Source organism: Pagrus pagrus (genome assembly GCF_965226575.1).
Source record: "Pagrus pagrus genome assembly, chromosome: 5".
NCBI classification, from domain to species: domain Eukaryota; kingdom Metazoa; phylum Chordata; class Actinopteri; order Spariformes; family Sparidae; genus Pagrus; species Pagrus pagrus.
In genome coordinates, this window is record NC_140189.1 from 27,234,419 (window position 1) to 27,257,983 (window position 23,565).

The following is a 23,565-nucleotide window of genomic DNA, read 5'->3' on the forward strand; positions in this document are numbered from 1 at the left end:
TGCTTCTATACTTGGTAACTTATAGTTAAAAAGAAATAAACAAATTCTGGGTAAAAGGCCAAAGAGCCACACATGCAACCGGATCTCAACCAAGCAGCATGCACGATAAAAACACACGTTTCTAATTCTGAAGGGACAATGACCAACAGAATCGTTCTTTTCTTAGAAATACTGATATTTTAACTCTCAATAACTCTCTTAAAACAAACAATTTTTACTTGTCTTACCTTCAGTTTGAAGAAATGTTGCTATCCAAGTTTATCTCCTGCAGCATGTGCCGTTCTTTCACCATTCAGCACTCAGCAAGGAGCTCTGTGTGTGTGTGTATGTGTGTCTGTTGTCAAAGTGCATGTGTTCATGTGTGTTTTCTCCTTGGAAGGTGTTTCCCCATTCTCGTGACCCTACATCACTCTGACAGAGAGGAGAAGATCGTAGGAGGAGGATCAGGAGGAGGAGGAGGAGCATTACTCCGCTGCGAGTGTGATTAAGTGCCGTCACCGCAGAGGAAGAGCAGAGGGCCCGGAGTTTCCTGAGGTGGACGTGGGGGGGCTTAGCTCTCTAAATCCTCGCCTTTCCAACCTCTGTCTTTTTGGGAAGTAAAAAGAGACACTTGTTTCTTCAAAGTCAGAGTTATGCTCCACACAATTTTTCTTGCACTTGAGGAGACGTTGCAGCATGAAGTAAAACAGACTCTAAAGTTGGAAAGCCTTACTCTTCAATTCACTCTTTAATTTTATTTTATTTGAGTGTGCTCCTTTAAAGCGTTCCGCAACTTCTCAATAATGCGTTCGTGACCGAGAGGCAAAGGAAGAGGACTTTGATAATTGCGGAAATACTTATGTGATTAAACAGATATTCCACTTGAACACTTTGAGGCCCTCTTCATTGGACCGAGGCGATCATTTAGACTTAATTGTACGTCAGCAGTACAAAAAATCCTCGCACGCAGCTGACAGCGGATCAAACACACCGAACATCGTGACATGAAATACAATAGCCAGACTTCTCAGACTCAAAGGCGCTCAACAATAAATGAATCCAAAAGAGACAACAGTTAAATTAAGAGCAAGCCTTTTATTCTAGCCGCAAACACAACACAGATACATTCACATCAAAGTGTCCAAAACAAGGCAACAAATACACAGTGAGTTAATCAGTGAGCGCTGTGCTCAGAGTCCGACAATCCCACCTCACTGCCAAAAGACTACAGATCCCAGAGATATGAAGGCAGCTGAAAGGGAGGGACAGTGTGTGTGTGTGTGTGTGTCAACATGGCAAATGAATGGCAATGGCATCTAGTCGGGGCAGTAACAGTCCACACTGTTCTGACTCAGTCAACAAACCAAGGCCAGGAGAGAACGACTCTACATCTACATTGATGTTAACATAAGAAAACCAAATCACTCCACACTTCAAAAACCTTCAGCTGAAGTTATATCAAAAGTTACTGAAGAGAGCTCAGCAAGGTTTCAAAGGATACGTACACATTTAGTTCATGTCTTAAAACAATACTCACGTGCTTCCAATTATATTGAAAGAATAAACAGTCTCCTTAAATGGTTCCCCTTGTCCATACTGGCCACAAAGACGTTTTCTGAAGGTAATTACAGTGTAATTAATTGGGGACAAAACTCACAGTCCTATTTTAGAAGCTAATATCAAGCTTTGGCAGGTATCTTCGAAATTTACTGTCTGAGTAGTATGAAAGTCCCTCTTTTTGTTAGTGGTCCTCCATCAGAACTCAGCAAGTAAATACTGTGGTGAAAACATAAAGAGACTATACTTTAAAAAGATTTCAATTTATTCCAATGGAATTGCCGCATTAATGGATTCACTGAGAATATTATCAGCATGTCATCAGTATCAGAAGATAAAAGCTTTAAAATGATTTACTGACACCCTGAAATGAACACTTCTGCCAAGATGACATGCTGATAAAATAATGCTTAAATTAGGTGGACGTGATGCAAACCGTTCAAAGAGTTGTTTTCTTATTTTGTGCATCTCGCATATCAGTTGCAATTGCATATATCGCTCTTGGCAATCTGCTAAAATGAATAAGGAAAACACAGTAAATCTTGACCCATGAATTCACGGGGTTGACCAATAACAAGCTATGTTGACCTTTTAGGAGACGGATAGTCCAAAACGGTTGAAGGTATTGTAGCTTATTAGCTGTGTTTCTTTATTCAGTTTCATTTATTCTCCTCTGATGGTTAAATAAAGTGGATGTGGACATCAGCATATTAATACCTACACAAAATAGCAATAGCTTGCAGAGTTATGAGACAAGAGTTGATGGTACAATTTGAATAAACTGTGTGAACTTCCTGTCTCATTGGCGACTGAGCTAAGCTGGAGAAAATAGAGAAATTCTCCATGGGCTATGATGACTGACTGGCATCAAGTTTGTTGAGCTAGCGCTGCGAGTATATTCATTACATCATCAAGCTACTAGACCAGAGATGTTTCATATCAGCATCTATTAAACTTTTACACATGATGAAGACTGTGGATTTTGCCCCCTCCCTTACATTAAAACTACTTTAGTAAAAGAGTATGGACAAGAGAAACCGTACGACATTTAACTCTTTCCTGTCTCCTTCAACGTGGGCGTGTGAGTATTGTTTAAGACTTGAAAAATGTGAACCTATCTTTAACTATCTGGTCAAACCTTGTAAGCATGCAAAGTGGTGAGATCCTCTGTTATAGGGCATAATACAAACTGTACATCAACTCCAAGTTTATCTACAAAATCTACAGTGTACATACATGTTGGCTACTGTTGGCTACAACACTGTAACTAATGTGCAAAAACCAAAAACAGAGACATCAAATCAAATAAAGAATATCTGATCAAATATAAGAAACCAATTGAATTTATCTGAAAGCTCTGTTAATAAAAGTAAAGCTTCAAATGTTAGTTTTTGGTAAATGGATCACAGAGCTGACCACTGAGTGCTCGTTAGTGTACGACAGAGAAGCAAAGCAGCAAAAGGAGGAGAGAGGGAGCGCAGTGTGCATCACCATACAAGGAGCGGAAACCATCGCAGGTTAGACTGAGTCATAAGACATGCTCGCCCCTCTTTTCTCTTTCTCTCTCTCTCTCACACACTCACACACACACACACACACACACACACACACACACACACACACATATATATATACAAACAGTAACATCAAGATGAGGACACACATGTTCATATTCACAGCTAATGTCTCACACACGCTCGCTACGCTTTCACACAATTTCTGTAAACACCTGCCCTCACTAAAACACATTCAAGTGTCCATAAATAAGCCACCTCAAGGATTATAAAGAAGAAAATGTAATATATCATCACAACAGGCCTCTCTTGGCTTCACCCTTTTTGGAAAACAAGTCAAACTTATCTTGATAAGCACTTGTTTGGAGAAACATCAACTAGGCACTGATTCATTCAAAGTAGGCTGGCCCCATAAGTTAACTCAGAGTTGCTAAAAACTAAACAGTCCCTTTGGAAGAGTGGTTGTTGGCTTCAACAAACATCAACAAACATCAGTAAATCACGACGTCTGTTCCTAAATATACAGGCGGGTGTAAAGTGACAGCATTAGCTAAGTCTCCACACAGCAATTAGAGGATGAGCCAGTGACCATTAAGACATTTTAGATCCACAGTGGAGGTGTTCATTCTGCCAGTGCAGGCCCAGTTACCTGCACATACGCACAGAAGTCCATGAGTGATTGCAGCACTTTTTAAACCGGCCCTGTGCTGGTTTGAAGTGCTTCAGGTTGCTGGTGTGTGGAGCATCCCTGTATAGCTGCTGTCGTCCATCACTGATGTTCATTGTCAAGCCACAGTCGTCAGGTCTTTCCACCACTTCTGTAGACAGATAGCATGTTTATTAATCTTGGATAGTCAAAACATTTAACAATAAAAATGTAATACAATATTTAGTTTTTCCATGATTATGATGAACATGGGCTCTAGGACTGCAACTAATGATTATTTCCTTTTATCAATCTGCGGATTATTTGTTCAATTAAATGGTTTATTGTTTAGTCTACAAAATGTTAAAACTGGTGAAAAAATGCCCATCAAAACTTCCAAGAGTTTAAAATGTTTTGAAGTGGCCGTTTCATTCCCAGCTTGTAAAAATACTGAAGCTTTGGGTTGGCCGATGTTGGCCAACGTCCCGACCCAAAGCATCAGTATTTGACAACCTAGGAATGAGACACAATAATCAACTATCTTTCTCTTTGTTGTCTACTAGTTCTCTCGGTGTTTAGGGATCGTCTCTGGAGGTTACCTGTCGCTGTGTTTTAATCAGTCTCCTCCTGCTTTTGGTTTTTCTGAGGGGCAGGTACGACACTTGTCCCCAACAAACCTCTCCTCACAATGTAGGGGCATGAGGGACCACTGGGGATGTCTGCAAAACCTGCATGACAGGAGGAGACGGCGACAGGAATAAATAAGAGGATCAGGGGACAGTAGATGAAGGTCAGAGTGTAAAGCACAAAAATCAAAAGGCACATAAAGGGAGTGCAGAGAGGAAAAAGCACAAACAGCAGGCACACTTGCTGTTTGTGTATCAAGCAGTCGGAAAGTCACAAGTTCATCAAGCTTCTGATATTCAGTGACACATGAACACTATTAATGTTACACAACCAAACTCTAATGCACCATTTAATTCATCTGGGAAGAATTTGAACTTGGTGTCAGTATTATGCAATTTCTGGGAACACAATTGGAGATTTGCCATATTGCTTATTTTTGTTGTCCCAACAAACTTTTGACCCTAAACTTTTGTTAGTTTTGGCTTTCACAGCAGGGCTCAGATTTTAACGGTGACTGTCAAATAATATTCTCTCCCAATAAACAAATATTCTGACATTTTGGGAAAATGTCAGAATACATTGAGATTATATACAAGATCATATCAATGGATCCAGCATTAAGACAGGATTGGGAAAAAGTTCACGTGAGCCAACCACTAAGACTGAAAGTGAGGAGAAAGTCTAATAGCCAATAAAAAAGACATGTATATAGACACAAAGAGACAAGAGATATATACAGTATCTTGTTTACAGTTAGTCAAGAGAGGATCTAGACTGTAGGTATGGAGCTTCTTTTCAGTGAAAATTTGAGAATAAAACTGCGTGTTGATGCAATTTTAAACAAAACAAATACTACTCAAGCCTCAAGTACTTGACAGCTAATAGAGTTACCTTTCATGACGACTTCCGGCAGTCCATAGGGTTCATACTCTGTGTCGTCAAAGGCGGCTGAAAGCTGCGTCCTGTTACGGCGAATTCTTTCAGCCAGACGGGCCGGGTCAGCTGGGATAGGGAAGGAACCTGAAAACAAGATCCTGTCAGCTGACACAGCCTCCTCAGTTACTGGGACAGGAGAGACTGGAGGTGATTCCACTGACTCGTCTTCATCATCTTCCTCCTCCTCCTCAGTCTGTGTGTATGCACAATGGAGTTCGGGTGCTGGTGGAGAGCTGTGAGGATACAAACTCTCCTCTGTTTGACTGCTGACACTTTTCATTTCTGTCCTGGCATCTCCTTTTGAGGAGTCAATGTTTGTGTTTATTTCATTGGTCAGTCTGGAGGCATCTGGATTCCCCATGTGACACTCGGCTGTTTTGGTCTGCTTTGGTCCTGAAACTCTGTGAGAATCTTTGGTGACATGCTGTTGACCCGTTTTCTCAGATGACATTTGGATAACTTCACTGTCCGTCTTCTGTTTTTGCTGCGTTTGACAGATATTTGACTGACGTGAGAGGGTAATCTCTTGGTTTTCTTTTTCAGAGTCCTGAACAAGAGAAAAACACAACAGTTAAAGGCCTCATCCTATATGTTCAGAAAGATGTGTGCCAAATAATTAAGTGTCAAATAAACCTGTAAAATTGCAAAACTGTAAAACTTCTAAATTCACCTCAAATATTCTACAAAACCTTGACATAAAAGGCCTAAACGCACATTTCATGGTATCAAATGTAAAAGAGTGATGATTGAGAAAAATCACCTTGTCAATCTCAGCAGTGTCGTGAATATACTCCGGAGGGGATGCAGACTTTTTAGAGGGATGGAAAATCTTTGGTCCAGGAAGGTTGCTGTGCTGCAGTCTTAAGGTACAACAAGAAAAATAAGCTTTCAAAGACATACACAGAAAAAGACATCAGAAGCCCATACATACTTAAACATTAAACTGAAGCTAATCACCTTACATCACTTCAAATGTTAGTTATTGTCAGATTTCTCATTGCTTCCTGCTATGAGTGCGTTACCTGGAGAACAACATGCGGCCCTGCAGTTTGCTGGAGGTGCAGGAGAGGAGTAACTCGTCTTCTCTGATGAGTGTCATATTACCATGGCTCTCCTCAACATCCAGGTGAGTTGCCTGAACCGGGGCTTGCGTCATCTCATCAGTCTGCTGCTGGTTTGACTGTCTAACAGCAGAGATCTTGTCTTGGGTCTCAGACTGGTTGTCTGTGTTGGTAAGGTCAAAAGTTGGAGCTGACTGGGAGGCCAGTCTCCACACAGCAAGCTCCTGGGTCTGCTCCTGGGTCTCCTCAGAGAGAGCCCGTACCTTCACGTTCAGCTCCACCACCTGGACAGAAGGGGAAGGACAGGACAGGCTGAATCAAACACAGTTCCCAAATAAAACTCATTGTGGAAAAATACACAAGGCTATTTACAAGTCAATCTTTATATAGTGATTAAGATAACTGGGAATACTTCATAAATTATATTTTTTCCACCACTGATGTAAGATACGGAACAACAAATAAATTCAAAACAAGGATGTGACTTCAGTTCCCAGGGACGATATATATTCAGTTTCCCTGTCTATGTGATTAACTTGACAACCTATGTGTGTCTCTCTTCTTCAGTAACACATGTCACATCATTGCTGTAATATAGAGGTAGTACACAATCACTACCTGTTGCTGTAGGCGCTGAATCTGAAGCTGATACACTGCCTCCAGCACTTCTTCAGTCCTTGTAGTCCTCCCATCTTCCCTTTCTAAATCTCCTTCATCTCCAATCCTTTTCACATTCTCAAGCGCCGACTGTTGTACACCATTGCTGATGTCATTCGGCACGATGGGTGACCTCTGCTCCACTGAGCAGGGCAGAGGAGCATTTCCTGTGTTTTGGCTTTGATTAACTGGGTCTTCTTGGTTCTCAACATCAGTGTGTAGCACTGGAGTGCTGGTGTCTGAGACGGTCAAGCTGGTTATTCTTTGTTTCAGCAGCTGATTCTCCTGCCGGAGAGCGAGCAGTTCCGGGACCACGTCTGCTGTTCCTCCATCTTGACTGCACTCTTTCTCTCCCATAACACAAGTAAGGACATGGTTACTCTGAGTCTTGTCTGGATGCTGCTCTGCTGACCACAATGCTTTATTGTCAGTAACAGGTGTTGGTCTTTCAGATGTAATAATCTCTGCTGACTCCTGACCTGCATCTCTCTGTGCATTAGAGTCACTGTCTTCTTGTGAGTTTATAGTGAGGGAAGAGACAGCACCCTCCTTTTCCTGGTTTTGCTGAAGTCCTGAGATCTCCAGTGACCTCTCATCTCGTGCTCCTTTTTGTTCCCCATCCTCAACCCCTTTAACCGTCATCTCCTCTTCCTGTTTTTGGGCCTTGAGTGCATCCAACTCTTGCTTGTAGCGCTGCAGTTCCTCTCCCTGGCTGAGGAGGGTGCTCTCTTTCTCTTGCAGCTCAACAAGGAGACCAGAGATGTGCTGACTCTGTTTCTCAAAGGCCATGGTTAGCTGCTGGGTCTGACGTGTCACCTAAGAAAAAAAAAATAGAGAGAAAACATTGAAGTGAAGCCACCATAGCCAAAGCTTTACTTTTTGTTTCAGTTCTAACATTTGCTAATATCTGTGGTAATTTCAATCGAAAAACAAAAGCAAACTACAGAAAGAAATGAATGCATGCAGTCAAGTAAGCGCTGTATAATTACATGATCTTAAACGTTGACATGTAAGTCAGGGTCACACATAAAGCTCAGGTCATCTTACTTGACTAACAGCACCGTTTACACGTCTTATTTGCTTTGTTAGAGGTATAAATACAGATATGAGCTCTTTTATTCAATCCACTATTGGCTTTTACATTGTCCTTGTTTTAATGAATTGTCACAGTTTTTCTGAATTTTTTATTGACTGCTATCTAAAAGTCCCTCAGGAACATTAAAGTTCACCTTTACTTTATAGCAGTAATAAACAACTGTAGAGAAACATGTATAAAAACAATAATAAATTGTTTTACTGAGACAAACTTAATATACTAATCTGTGTGCACCATTAATTACCTGGCTCTGCAGGGCCACCAGTTTAACCTGGTACTGGTTAGCACGTTCTGTCTCCTTTGCCTTCTCCTTCTGCAGGTGTTTCACTTCTTTCGCCAGATCTGAGGAGCAAGACTCATCCTTCTGGGCGCCAGATATTATCGCTCTGTGGTCTGACAGGGAAGACCCTACCAGATAACTTTGTCTAGTGTCTTCCAGGTCAGAGGCCACTTCAGGATCTATCACTATTCGCTCTTCCTGGATGAGATCTGCTGTTGCCTGAGATACAAGCACGTTGTGCTGATTGGTGGACTGACAGAAGAGGAGGTGCTGCTCTGGCGACAGGAGGAACTCGTTGTCACAGTGAACCATGTTAGAGTTGAGCTCATCGTCATGGAGAGTCAGGTACGTCAGCGGGCTGTTGGCAACGGAGAGTTTCTCATCTTCCAGCGAGTCTTCTGTTCTGCTACGCTTTAGTTCTTCCAATTCAGTTTTAAGTTCTTCCAGTTTCATGCTCAGCTCCTTCTTTACATCTATGTCTGCATTTGTTATTTGGTTCCTCTCCTCTTCCTCCCTTTTTCTTTCTTCTCGTTCTAAAGCCAGCTGGGCCTTCACATCCACTAGCTGTTTCTTTAGCTGGATATTAAGCTCGATCATTTCACTCTCCCGGTCTTCTAGTGCTTTGTTTTTCTCCTCCGCCTCCTCTCTCTCAGTCTTTTCACTTTTCTCCCTTCCTTGCTTCATCTCTGTCTCCAAAGCAGAAATGGTATTCCTCAACCTCTCTGTCTCAGCCTTCTCACTCTCCAGTTGTGCCCTCCATTGTTTGTCCTGCTCGTCCTTCTCCACCGACTGACTGGCGTGTTTTCGGCTGAGCTGTTTGAGCCGGGTCCGTGCTTCTGCCTCAGCTCGTCGTTGGGCTTCCAGGTCCTCAAGTCGCTTCTGCAGTTCTTCACGTGCATCATGAAGCTCTGAGCGCAATGCAGCATTCTCCCTCTTGAGGTTTTCAGAGGCCTTGGCCTGCTCAGACTTATGAGGTATCTCTTCAGCAGAAAGCATCAAATTGCAACGATCACCATCCATAGAGTTGTTTGTGGGCCTACCAGCAGCAGAATGAGACGAACTAGAGAGTGCATGATCAAATGTGGAGTGTTTGTTTGTCCCAGAGCTGTCACTCTCTATCGCTTCATTTTTCCTCTTATTCTCCTCCTCGTCATTTCTTTTTCCGTGTCCTTCCCTTTGCAAGCACTCAGAGTCTGACGAGAGAAGAACATTGATGTGTTCTGAGTCGATGCCTTCCCCTGGCTCTCTGTCAGAGGGGTAAGATGCGGTAATCTCTGCCCTTCTCTTATCCACATCCTCTTCCCTTTTCTGCTCAGCTAGGGTGGCAGTGGTGGACCTCCTGATGTGAGTTGATTGTCGAGAATTAGGGGGGTAAGAAGGTTGAGGAGAGAAACCCTGTCCCACAGGGCAAAACTGGACAGGTTGTACAACCGGTGCTGGGGCAGATTTTTGTTCTGGAGTTTAAAGGAAAGAGACACAAAGATGATGTTTTTTAAGACCACATATGTGCTAAGAAATAATAGGCTGGAGGAAAAGCAGTAAAGATTTTTTTAAATTAATGTGTATTACTGGAATAGTTGATGGTATTCTGATTTGAGAAAATTGGATGGGGTATCACTGACCAGCAGAGGGCAGCACTGGGACAGGAGGGGAATTAACGTGGCAGTTACTGAACAGCAGACATGAATGTCATGCACCGTGTCATTAAGACTCATCCACTAATATAAGCCTTATTTTTTCCTTAAAAATTTGACCTGGTCTGAGTAATTATATGGAGTCCACTGGAGGACACTGGTTCAAGCCCCTGTGTCAACAAGTATTTGCCCTGCTGCTTTAAGAAAGACATTGAATCAGAACATACGAACTTATGACCTCTGACCTCCCTGAGATGGAACGAAAGAGAAAAGATACTATCTCTAGTTCCAAAGCATAATACATAAGCATAATAATTATCAGCACATATCCGATAAATCTTGGGGATTAGTCCTATCTCCCACCCGCAGCTCAGTGCTCACCCTGCAGTTCTTTGAGGAGACGAAGGGCGTCGGCTCGCTCCTCTGCCAGTCTCCTCCCCTCCTCCTCCAGAGCTCGCTCTTTCTTCCTGCTCTGCTCCAGACTCACTGCCACACCCTCGGCCTCACGCACCGCTTCCTAATGTGAGGGTAAAAAATACAAATGAGGTGGATTGAATCTAGTCGGATGGAACTAGATTATATTTGTGCAATAGGACACCCATAAAAGGAATAACTGTGTATAAGCAATGTCTTCAGAGCTACGTACAAACACAGTGTCACAATAGCAACGAAACACAGACAAGCCATTGCTAAAAGCAGCAGTGCAGATGTTGCAAGCTGGTATACAAGTTATGAACTGCCAAAAACAAATTACTCCATGGTGTTAAACATCCTCTGCTGTGGCGCTGTATTGAGCTTTGGTTAGTTTTAGTGAAGGCTTTCTGATGCATACGGACACTAGCTTTTCTTGTGTGCAAGCTAAGCAGTTCACCATCCAGAATGAGTATTTTACAGTCTTCAAAGTATGGTATGAGACAAAGACTCATTTCTTGCCAAAGTGACTGGTAAGGGAGGGAATATAAGAAATGAATATCAGGCAACTTATTGCTTTAGGTCTGTGAAATGCTCTCTAATGCTGCACCCTGTATTAATACATAATAATGCAGCTGTATGATTGAAGAAGCCACAATTTAATAATTATTTACAGCTCACTTCTTATGATAATCTTAGACTGACATATGGCACATATAGAGGTTGTTTAAAAATTCATTATGTGTCACCGCTCAGCTAATGAATAATTAACACAAGCAGACCCTGACTCACAAGACTCAGGGCCATCAGTAAGGTGTGTGTGTGTTACCGTCAGTTTGGCTTGTGTCTGTGCTTCTTTCTTCTGGCTCTCCTGCAGCTGTCCCTCCGTCCACTTCAGTTTCTCTTTCAGAGTGTCCAACTCTTTGTCCAACGCCTGCTTCTGTAGGGACAACTGATGGAGGATATTTTTACTTAGTAGCTGCTACAAAACAGGGGAAATGAAATCAAAGAGGATTGGAGGGATAAGACATAAGAAAAAACAATAGAAGAAGGTAAGAAGTAAAAACAACAAAGAAGAAATTAAGTTGTTGTAGGAACAGGAATTGGGACCAGTGGAGGGAACGGGAAGCAGGAGAGCCATCAGTGATCAATAGTGAGCTTAAGTTGTGTCTAATGTGTTGACTACGTCTCTGGGGAAAGTAATGAAGCCTAAACAAGCTGATCGGCTTCCCACCAGTGCTCATTCTGCACACTTCACTGCACTCTTCATCAAGTCTGCACGTTATCTCATGTCATGGGTGTAAAAGGTAATTTTGTTGTAGAGTACTGTATGATATACCGTCCCAATTTTAGTGATCATATCTTCAGCCTTTATAGATTAGTCTTGTGTCTAATGCTACCTTTCAGTCAATGTTGGAAACAGTAACAGGCTTCGTCTTTAAATGCAAACTTTAGAAAAAGCTTTTGGAGTGGTAATTTATTAAACGTCTGCCACTAATACAGACTTTTCTCTACCACATTTATTGATCCAATAACTTTAAGTAAGGCCAAAACAGGCATTTTAGAGATTAAGATTAAGTTCATGACATATAGTACGTAGTGCTCTCAGTAAATAGTTCATTACTATCGAGAGAAGTAGCAGGGGCTTGTAATTTGTTTACCATATTTCCTGCAACAACTTGCCACTGCTCATAAATTATGTCTACATGCAAATCAAATCAGCAGATCATTTTCAGTTTTCTGTGACAGCACACTTCGTGGAGATTGCCGGTTTTTCCAGTTTCTTCTTATGCAAATGTTCCTTTTGCACACACGGCTGCAATGACATGCATTATCAGCAGCTGAATGTCCCTGATTTTGTATGTGATTTGATTCAATACAACCGTGCCTCTTCTGTGTTTACTCTCTGTAGCCTTATCAGATATAACAAGATAACGACTGTGTGGTTTATAAATGGCTTACAGTGAGGTTTTAAGGGACACTGTGGGTAGAATGAATGCTCATTGTTAAGAATTTTTACACCATGTCTAAAAGCAAAGGAATTAAGGTCAAGGAAATATTTATTTTGTATGTGTCAACAAGTGTAACATTGAGCTGAGATTAAAATGTGTATTATTGTGCAGCTGATAAGAAATAAATACCACAGCATTCTGTCACGAAATAAAAAAACGTTAGCAAAAACACACTCAACCTTCTTTACATTCATGCAACTTGCCTCAACACACCTTCATACAAATAACATCTATTTTCACCCTCATCCCGCAGCCTTCATGCCTCTCTTGCTACAGACTCTTTCTCACACACAAGTCATGAGATTGTTTCACGCCTTCATAACCAAAGCATTCGGCACCGTCAGACGGAGTCACACGGTCATTACCTTCACTTCTTAACCTTTCCACTGGGGAGAAACCGAGAGGACAGGAGGACGAAGTGGAGAGGAGAGGAGAGCGGGTGGGGGAAAAAGGAAAACAGAAACACAGAGGGCGAGACAGTGAAACAGAGAGTGAGAGAAAAACAACAAGGGCAAGAAGCAAGCGTGGGAGAAGGCGTGAGATAAGTTTATTGACCTTTGGTACAAATAATATAAGTCCCAGGAGAAAGAGTGAGGGAGAGAGATGAGGGGATAGAGACAGAGAAAGCAGGAAAAAGAAACAGGAAATAGCTGAAAAAACATGGCAGACATATGAACCAATATACAAACAATATGTTCAGAATGTCACTTTGTTCCTCAGTTTCCAGTGTTGACAGTGATCTGATTTAAAGGCTTTATCTTGGCAAATGTGTATGAACATGCACATTAGAGAGCTAGTTTGCCTTGTTCATGTGTAGGATTTTGTGACCTTGTGTAAGTATGTACCTTGTCAGCCTGGGCCTGCAGGGCATTGTGGAGCGTCCTGGCCTGCTGGAGCTCCTGGTTGAGCTTATTAACCTCCTGTTGATGCTGCTTCTCTAGACACTGCCTCTCCTTCTGAAGCTCTGTCAAATCCTGGAGGCAACACACAGCAACAATATGAGCCTCTATACTGTACTGTGGAACAAATTATTATTATTATTATTTTAGATGGATGGCACAAAAATTAAGTTCTGAAAAATTTCCTCCTGCTTTCCTCAGTTGTTTCTCTGTGATTCTCTTAATGTTTCATCCCTCTCTGTCTCACCCTCTGATGTTGTTTCTCCAGCTCCTTGGAGCGCTGTTGGTGTTGCAGTCGGCTGCTCTCTGCATTTTGCCGTTGACACTTCAGCTCCTCCTGTAGCTGCTTCAGCCTTTGCTCAGCTCCTGATGCCTGCCACAAAAAATATTCACTTTAACATTGACAACATAATGACAATATTGAAATTAGTCACATTTCAATTGCTCTGAAGTGTGTGTGTAAATTGTCAAATTTGTGGGCATGTTTGTGTCTTTGTGTATGTAAGCTGCTTCTCTAACCTTGTTTTATCATCTTGCGTTGATGTATAAGTTTTAACACAATGGTTTCATTGTTTTTCACTCCGTTTTCTTTGTTTTAATCTTGTAATGCTGATCAAGGTCCTGCACTTGGCATTCTAACATCAGGAAAGCATTAACACTTTGAGAGCTTAACATTACAAACAAGACAATAAATGGGAGATTTGGCAGCCACTCCCAGTCCGTGCTCTACATTGTACACCGTTTGCCTAATGGTTAGATTTCACAAAATATCAGCTGGATCGTTTTACAGCTCAGAGCAGAAGGGCACGGCTCTTCCACTGCAACCTTTTTCAGTGTTGCTGATAATAACTGATTGTGACTGCAGTAAATGTTCCCAACATGTTTGTCATTTTCGGGGAAGTCAAAGAGAAATGTTTTAACAAATGGGGCCAACACCCATTCTGTGAAAACAACAGGGCTTAAGGGAAACGGAGAACATTAACACTGGAATGAAACACTTCAGTAGCAGTAGTACAACCAGTTGTATCAGTAGTAGTGGTGTATCTATTTACCCGTTCACTCTCCTGGGCCATGCGTGTGTGTGCCAGGCTGAGCTCATCACGGGATTTCTGAATGATGAGCTCCCTGGCAGCGAGATCCTTCTTGCCTTGTGTCAGTTCACTCTGAATCGACTTCAACATCGTGGCCTTCGAACACAGCTCCTCCTCCAGAGCTGACAGACGACTCCGCAATGCTGACAACGGACCAGACACACAGAGTTTAAAGCCACGTCTTATAAAAACTAATTTTACTGAAACAAGTACACCACTAACATGATCTTTTACGGCCTTAAAAGGACAACACCAGTTTGTGAACATTTAACCTTATTTACTACATATTATATACAGTTTGCATTTCTATCCACCATTATCCAGAAGTAAACAACAATAACAAAGACTGATGTCCAAATCTTTGATGGAAATGAAAGCTACAAAAGTATTTAAATCCTCCCAATGTAAGAGGATTTCAACTTTAAATGGGAGAAAGGTGACTGAGTGGGTGGAAAGCGATAGAGACAACAAGGGAGACGAAATCCTAGGAAAACACATATTTTGAAAGATTTTTTCCACATTATCTGCAAGAATAATCTGGTTTCTTATAACTGACCAACAGTCAACGACACAGCTGCAACACACAGTCTGGGTCTTCACAAAGGGGGTCAGTCTATACCAACTGGTTTATTGACAACCGCAGCTGTTGCCTGTGGATGTCAGGCTGCTGATTTCCAAAGCCACGAATGAAATCAATTCACTGTCTGTCCAATATGTTTCCCTGTTCCTTTACTTTCACAACCCTACTTCCCTGAATAAAATCCTAGTATGACTTAAATACACCATGGCAAAAAGCACACCTAGTGTATACACTGCTTCGCCTCTCTTCATCTGTGTCCCAGCAGCTAAGAGAAGCATTCTTTGTTTCACATTGAACTGTCCCCCTCCTCCTCTAAGTAAACACACACACACACATACAGCACAGCTGAGAGAAAGAGGAGTGTTATGTCACAATTATACAGTGCACTAAGAGTCACTCTCCACCATAAAGCTGGCCTGCGAGCAAGCAGAGGAGTCTCCAGCTGAGCCAATGATTTCTACACAACCTCTTATGTAATAGGTGTTGTTGAGGTTAAACTGTACATGAGATTCAGGATGGTCACAACGCTGCACTTATGCGGAGGTAGCCCATCAGACCTGAAAACTCAACAAATAACATTTCATCATTTGGCCTTATTGCTCTTTCCGAGATCACACTAACTACAGTCCAGCAAATCTAAAATAGCATTACATCAGTCCTGATATAAATCAACAACGTTGAATTTGCAAACTGCATCTGAAAACCTATTTGTATTGACACTGTTTTATCGATGTCTATAAGACCCTGTAACAGCTGTGACAAACATCCAAAATTCAAGGCTAAATTATGAAATCATGGCCTCAGTGTCACAAAGCAGGGCTTAAGGGTAAGTTAAATTAATAAAAGCGTTGACCAGAACCCAGAATTTCTGTTTAGTTCAGTCCATGCTGTGTCCTGGTCTTACTTTGTACAGTTATCCAGCTAGCTTCATTAATCCTGCTTTAAGAGACGGGCTGCCGTGCTGAGCTGTATTTGTGTATAAATGGGCGACACCCAGTCGTGCCATATCACCAAGGTGACCATTTGACATCCCCACTCACTGTCTGTCTCTGCCCTGTAGTCCTTCTCCTTCCCACAAATCCCCTGCTCCGACTGGCCTTGACTGATGACCTCAGCGCGGGGCATCTGGGGAGAGGGCGGGGATCGTCTCCTGGCTGCTGGCCTCAAGTCATCCCGTTCCCACGGAAATGCACCCGAGGGAGTGGAGAAGGAGTCGGATTGGTTGGATGGATGGCGGCTGGGTGTGTTCTTGTGCTGTTGTCTGGGTAACGAGGCTGTGGCCACTTCAGAGAACTGGAGGCGCTGCTGCAGGGGGGAGATTAGATAAAGAGACAAAGGCGGGTGTCAGGATGAGGAGAAAGAACATTTTAGCAGAATTTACAGAAAGCAGGGCTCGACAGATCAAGCACTTTCACTTTGGCTATGACTCATTATTGTTATATTCATGATACTTCCTGAATAAAATTTTGACTCTGTACAGCCCCACCATGTGTTTCTGATTATGACACAACACTTTCTGAATATAAGAAAAAGAGAGTGGAAGCTGAGAGAAAAGTTACCAATCAGGTGTAAGGAGTTAAACTAAACTGCACACAGTTGTTAAAACTTTTTCTCTTTGACACGTGGAAAAACCCAGTACACTGTGATGGAGTCTAGCTCTGCACAAAAAGGGTAAAAATTAAGTTGACTGTATTTACTGTATGGCAATTGTTATTGTAAACAATTCGCATGAAAAAAAGAAAAAAAACAATAATTATGTCACGTTCCTAACCTCTGTTGCCAAAGCGTGATTCCTCTGTTCCATAGACCTCCATTGTTTACAAAAAACTATCAATGAGCCATGTGGTTGCACTGGTTGACATATTCCTTCATTAAGGTGAATGTGGGTGCTGTAGTTTATTTTAAGTTAAACCCACAAATGCAGTTTCACTACCTTCACACTCACCCGAACAGCCAATCCACAGCTGAAAATAGTCAGAACGGTTCAGAACATAGTCACTATAGTTTATTTAGCACTTCATCCCCAACAAATACTCTTCTTTTCCACTTGCTTGAGTAACATTTGCCCTGCTGTTTTATGAATATATTTGTCTTAAACCAATGCGCTTTGGGCTGAGAGCCACAGAAGTCAGAAAGTACTAACACATTGCTGGTTCTGGTCTTTTTACTGGAATTTGTATTGAAATTGAAGGAGACATGACAACAGCACTGTTGTTAATTAATAAATCAAGTAACAAAACGAAGAAGAAAGGAAGCTCTGTTGAACTGGAGTGAGTCAATTCCTACAATTACAGAATTACAGCTTCAGCTAAAACCCAAATCGGTCTTGAACTAGCCTAAGCATAACTCAGCATAAAAACATACTGGTACTTACTCGGATGTTAATCGACCGGTTCTGTCCTTCATCTTGATGCGCCGACCTCTCCTCCTTTCTGCTTCCTATAGGGCAGAAACACAGCATATGGAGTATGCTCAGTAGCTAAAATCAATCACCAAAGCTGAAGAGAAACAGCAAAGTGAAGAGCCTAACTGGTTTACTGACAAGAGGGGAAAGAGAAATACAAAAGTCCCCAGAGAGTGAAGGGTTGGGAGAGGACAGGAGCTCAAGGGAGTTTATTTATAACCTCTCTGCTCATATGGGAGCCTTGGAGTTTTTCTGTTTAATTTTCCAAACTGTACAGTGCATTAATGAAAAGACACGAGGAAGAAACCAGCAGAGAGAATAAACACAGCAGTAATAAAGTTACAGGACTGTACCATTGTGTTCCCAGGGCGAAGTTGTATTCCAGCAGGGTGTAGAAAACAGAGTGGTATCTGCTGACCTGCTGCTGTTCTGCAGCTTCTCCAGCTCTGCCTCCAGCCTGCCAGAGAGAGAGGAGAAGAGTTCAGTGTGGGCAAGGAAACACTGAAAGTCCAGGAAGAAGCAAGTATGATCCAATGAAACAGATGAAGGATTTGTGTTTTAATATGGCACCATTCTCATCAACCCATTTTACTGCTACAGCAAGGTTATTGTCAAGGAACAAAACTCTGCTGTCCTTTAAGAGAATAAAAAACCCCACAAAAAGGACAACTAACACACAGGACACATTCAAAATAGAGCTGACAGAGAAGCTAATTGTCCCAATTTTGATTTCCACTGGTCCTAACCTTTTGACTTCCTGTGTGAGTTTGTTGTTGAGGGTGCGGGCAGCATCTAGCTGGCCCTCGAAAGAGCAGGCCTGAGCCTGCTTGGTCTGAAGCTCCTGGGTCAGACGTTCCCTGCTGGTCACCGCTGCCTTGGCCTCATCTTGAACCCTCTGCAGCTCCCTCTGCACAGACTGGAGCTCCCCACGCACCTCTTCATACTTGGCAGGGGAGGGGCAGAGAAAGGTCCATATTTTAGAATTACAAGAACTGAAATAACAAATCCTCACAGACTGACTATTGTACATGTTATCAAGTACTTATACCAAACATTGCAAGCAAACATTATTGCCTGATTACCGTCTTGCACAGAAACCATGCAATACACTTATTTTTGCAAGTCAGACAGTATTCAGGAGTCTGCTTGCAACTTTTGTTCAACTTGTCCCTCTCCTACGCACCTGGCACCTGCAAAGTGTTTTTATGTATCAAACATTTATACAGCATAATATGTACAAATGTTTGCCTCTTATAACTGCATTCTCATAAAGGTTGGTGCTACATGAATCGTGATGATACTGTTATACTGAGAATGTGATTAATTGGTAACATATTGAGACTGGCTTTCAGTGCATGCTATTCGTACGTACTATACAACATAACCTTTTCATAGGCACAACAAACCAGACTTTAACTTTACCTAACTGGATAAGAATATTTATTAAAAAATAAACTTTGAAATGAGTAATAAGCCATAATTTATCAGCCCAACAAACTCTTAAGCATCCTGACTAAACTGCTTGGTTCTTTATTAATTGGTTCTTAATTTCAACTTCTCCATTCCTGTGCAAAATTGGTCACACTCCTTTTGTCAACAACACAGCTTTACACGCCGACAGTAACAACTGTGAATATACAAATGATGTTTCAAAATTATTTGTCACACCAATTGATTTTGAGGGAAACTGCACCATGTGAGTCGTACCTTCACAGTCTGTTTTTCAAGGCTAGTATGGATGTTGTCCAGCTGCAGCTGTTTTTGTTTGTTCTCTCTGGACAGTCGCTCCTGTTGGACCTGCAGCTCCTTCACCTTCTGCAGGACCCGTCCAGACAGCCCCACCGTCCAGTCCTCCTCTGCCCAGCTCATCTCTCTCTGCCTGGGCCTGCCGGGGTCAGAAAGCACAAAAAATCTATTTTCAGTTTGCCTGCATCAAAAACATTTCCTTCATATTCTTAAGAGAACTTCTGAAAGCTGAGGTGGCTGATTGTGTTTTGCATCCATGAGAGAATGTGCCAGCTGACCTGTCCTATTCCTGGTCCACAGATCCAGAATCAGACAGTTTCTGGAGGCATGGGAGTCAGTTACTGGAGTGAAGAAGCTGGCAGCACACACAGTCTGAAACAAAGAGGAAGTACAGGCCTGTTAAGTGAAGGTGCAGGTTGTTCTATGTCAATTTATGTTGTGACAAACGCTCCAGACCATACCACGTGTATCTAAACATGTTTCAATCATCTGTGCCTCTAGCTGCGTGTCCTCTCTTGAATATGTTATGTTGCTAAGGCTTTGATCCCTCAGGGAGACACTGGTTGTCACCGCTGGGCAGCTGTGACTCACTGTTTTCCAACACAAACTGCCTGCAACGTTCCAAGAGCACTGCAAGTTGAAAATAAATCACTTCTCTCTCAAACTTCTGCAAAAACAGTGACATGTTCACATATAAAACCGAACAAATTAGATTGCCTCTGAAATGGCAATTGTTTTCAAGTTAATCTACAAACACTGCATTAAATAGCACTTATATACAGTATATGTATATATACATACATATAGGGCTTAGTACATAGTGTAATAAAATGAGAGTGTTGAAATGAAAAAAAGCCTGACAAAACATGTAGAGGTTAACTAAGAATTCAGTTTTGACATGCACTCCAGCCTCAAGGCTATTAACACCGCAACTCCTGTCAGATAGTTTCTGTCACTGCTAACAGGTTATGTCACTGTGTTCACCTGTTCCTGAATACAAGGATGGCAGAAATAATTTAACTGAACTGACAGGTGTACTTGTGTAACACGCACCTCATACAACACCCAACGTGGCAACAAAGACCGTTCAGTGACACTTCTGTAGAGGGACAGTCACTCAAAGACTCTTCATTAACTATCATTAATAACAAAGAAAGAAGCAAATCCTTACATACAAGAGGCAGAAACCAGCACATTTTGACTTTTTTGCTCTAAAAACTAAAACAATTAATTGATTATCAAAATAACTGGCAATTAATTGTCTTTCAATCAACTAAGTAATGAATAGACATGGATTAATTGTTGCAGCTCTAGATACTTTTTACTTGTGACATCCCTCACTGGCTTCCAGCTGGTGACCTTTGATGCATGTCACCCCCCCTGCTTTGTCCCCATGTTACTGTACAGCTGCTGAAAGAAGATCTTTAATAACAGACAGAGACAAGTATCCAATATCTGATGAAAAAGAGATATTAGAATATAGACATTAAAACTAGCTAAATGAATCATATATAATCTAAATAGTCTTCAACCACGTCATAAAAGACAACAGCTGTATGACATAGCTGAACATGATGTTGCCTTAAACTAAATCAAAAGACTCAAACTGACCTTAAAGTACAACACAATTTCATACAGTTTCACTTGTTTATATTTGGCGGACCCTGCCACCTTTCTTATTTTCATCTGAGAACAGCTTGTTTTTTCAGTTATGGGGAAAATATTGGAGCCTGCATTAGTACCTCATTATATTATAAATATTAAAAGTGTGTTTGAATTTCTTCTCAAAGACTACAGTGCCCCTTTAAAGATAGGACAACTTGTCACACCAACACATCCTAATGTCAGTCTCCTACTCTTGGTTTGTGTTAGTCAGAGATGGCCACACTAGTTGTAGTATTACGGTCACTGACACCTCTTATCTTCACGCCAACCACACAAACACATCACTCGTCCCTTCTTGCTGAATGTTCATGAAGCAGGTTGGCTGAGAGCAGGTTTAGTTTCCAGTAATCAGAGGAGGCACAGGTCCAACAGTTGGCCCCTGGCCTGCGGTGTAAAAACGTCTGATCACGAGGTTCAGACAGAACAAGAGACAACTGACAACCTCCAGAGAACAAAAAGTTAAACTCACTGTAACGTCCATCGCGAGCAGCGTGCCACGACCCGACACAGGCAGACATTTTTACCGCGTGTTGGTGTTTGGTTCACCAGCGGTCAGTGATTGACAACTAACCTAGCGATGATGCTACAAGCTAACCCCGACACCACAGCTACTTACCATTCACTTCAGAGGTACAAAGGGCGCCAGCCGCCCCGGGAGCTTCACTCAGAGCCGCGGCGGCGCTCTGCCACCGCTGTTCAAGAGCGAAACCCGCCGCTTCAACACGCAACGAACCGACGACCGCTTTTAAAAACAAAAGCCGAAGATAACGAAAGACGCTAACTAGCTGACAGCGTTCACAACCTGTCAGTTCACTCAACACACTCTGCCGCGCGTCTCGTGCTGCTGACAAACCAACCGAAACAGAGTCGTTGTGGCACGAGGCGGAGCGGGGATTAGTGACGTAGCGGGGGAATGTTTTGGGAAAAGTCCTCGCGGCGGCAGATGAACCTCTGATGACCTCTAGCGACAACACTTTGATTGATTGAATGATTGATTGATTGATTGAAATGTTTATTTCGGATATGTAAAGACCAAGAAACGACAGGCAACAATAATAAATAAAGAAATATTGCAAAGTAAATAAAAAGTATAGCGGAGGGTGAAACATATAACATTTACAGACAATGAAAAGCATAAAGTAAAATAAATTGTCAAACACTTTGTTTACATTTTCGAAAAGGAGTGAGAAGAAGTATACACTTATTTATTATCATTTATTCAATCCCACTCCTTCTCCATAAGTCACTGAATGATAATAAACCAGCTTCCTTAATGGTCTAAACTTTTCCCTAAGCTTGTCTAAATATAATAATAATAATAATAATAATAGCTTTGATTTATATAGCGCCTTTCATGGAACCCAAGGTCGCTTTACAGATTAAATAACAGTAAAAAGTAGAAGCAACAATACACAACAAAGCAACAACACCAACAGCACATACAAACATACAAAAAAAAATATAGATTACTTTTTATCTTTGTCATACAAAAATATAAATTCATTACTGGCATACTATCCTTTTATATTCTTATCAATGACATTTATCTTAATCCTATTGACCAGTTAACTTCACCACAAATACAATAACAGCTGCTGTTTGAGTGAAACGTATAATTTTTTCCCATTCTTGCATTCTTTTTCCATTCAATGCACAACAAATAGAGTCATTAACAAATAAAATGACAAGTTAAGAACAGAGCCAGGGGGAGTTCTCAAATAAATACATTAAACAAGGAGCACAAATACAAAATTTTTGCAGCTTTATAATTTCTAAATCAGAAATAGTTTCAATGTACTGCTTGGTTTCCTTTTTAAAAACTATAAATAGAGGCTTTGAGTGTCTACATTTGGTCTTGTGGATGTGGTACTTTCCTAAAATTATCAACAAACTGATAATATATAATTATTTCTCTTTATAACTATTGTTGTTGTGGAAACCCAACAGCACATCTTTCCAACATAACAGATTTAGGGTCATTGTTGTCAACAATATACAACAATATATCGAGTTATGTCTTGATTAGTTAGTGCAACTAGTGCTCAGCTGACACATCTTTATCATTCTTTAAGATATTTTAACTAGATGTTGATCCCATACATGAAGATTGCCTTTGGACTGTCAATGCAGTGTCTTAGTGACCCAGTCGACCTTTTAATCCACTGGGTAATACTGCAGAAAGACTCTGGAGAGATTTCTGTTTAATAGAACCACATCTCAAGTTTGTCTTGATTGCCTATCACACCTGAAAGGTAAAATGTTAGTGTTCCCACAAAATGGAGGCCCAGAACTCAACATTTAAAATGTCTTTTCGAGGGAAAATAGTTGGTGTAAATGGGACATTATGTGAAGTTATAACTATTGAGAGAGGACTCCTGCAGGGTGGCTTATTGCATCCTCTTGTCTTTTGAAAGTCTATGACTGATCTGAAGACATTTTTTTGTGCTGTGCTTTACTACAGTGTCTCATAAAGATAAAACGTAAGTCTAACAGTCCCTTGGTTAGGCTCTTTAAAATTTAAGCCCCTCCATCTCTGAGAGATAGAATCTATCTTCTGTATTTGTATAAGGAAACTCAGACATCAGACAGACATCCAAGTTTACATCTAAGATAGAGAAATCTTCAATTACCAATAAAAAAGTTAAACTTATCAAGAAAGGTTTTTGCACTAATATACATCTGTTAAATATTTCTTAAAAATGGAGCCTAGGGATTTATTTTTTTGCGAGGAAAGCCATATTTTTAGATCGACTGTACATGTTCTTTCTGA

General features: G+C 41.4%; 1 protein-coding gene across 4 annotated transcripts; it reads right to left on the bottom strand.

The window, feature by feature from the left end:
* Nucleotides 1-1,054: 1,054 nt before the first annotated feature.
* On the bottom strand, nucleotides 1,055-21,659 carry LOC311257113 (uncharacterized protein). Of its 4 annotated transcripts, none has more exons than XM_084352580.1 (20): nucleotides 21,412-21,659; nucleotides 19,592-19,760; nucleotides 19,409-19,502; nucleotides 19,092-19,269; nucleotides 18,131-18,327; nucleotides 17,738-17,841; nucleotides 17,355-17,419; nucleotides 16,021-16,285; nucleotides 14,362-14,543; nucleotides 13,557-13,682; nucleotides 13,256-13,384; nucleotides 11,228-11,350; nucleotides 10,369-10,504; nucleotides 8,318-9,807; nucleotides 6,939-7,793; nucleotides 6,282-6,604; nucleotides 6,020-6,119; nucleotides 5,215-5,806; nucleotides 4,296-4,424; nucleotides 1,055-3,868 (listed from the first exon to the last, which is right to left on the bottom strand). In XM_084352580.1, exons 4-19 carry the CDS (start codon nucleotides 19,251-19,253, stop codon nucleotides 4,309-4,311), a joined length of 4,965 nt encoding a protein of 1,654 aa, XP_084208706.1. In that variant the 5' UTR covers nucleotides 19,254-19,269; nucleotides 19,409-19,502; nucleotides 19,592-19,760; nucleotides 21,412-21,659; the 3' UTR covers nucleotides 1,055-3,868; nucleotides 4,296-4,308. The 4 variants fall into 4 exon arrangements, with proteins under 4 accessions (XP_084208706.1, XP_084208707.1, XP_084208708.1 ...); XM_084352581.1 differs by lacking the exon at nucleotides 21,412-21,659 and adding an exon at nucleotides 20,184-20,259; XM_084352582.1 differs by lacking the exon at nucleotides 19,592-19,760 and having other exon boundaries at nucleotides 1,055-3,865.
* Between the last annotated feature and the right edge of the window lie 1,906 nt (nucleotides 21,660-23,565).

Excerpts from the sequence above, each read along its gene's own strand:
- LOC311257113 (XM_084352582.1), bottom strand. The coding sequence starts at position 19,253 with ATGAGCTGGGCAGAGGAGGACTGGACGGTGGGGCTGTCTGGACGGGTC. Across the intron at positions 10,505-11,227 it reads AGACACAAGCCAAACTGACG|GAAGCGGTGCGTGAGGCCGA; the intron begins GTAACACACACA and ends CCCTCACATTAG. Across the intron at positions 4,425-5,214 it reads GCCGGAAGTCGTCATGAAAG|GTTTTGCAGACATCCCCAGT; the intron begins GTAACTCTATTA and ends CCTGTCATGCAG.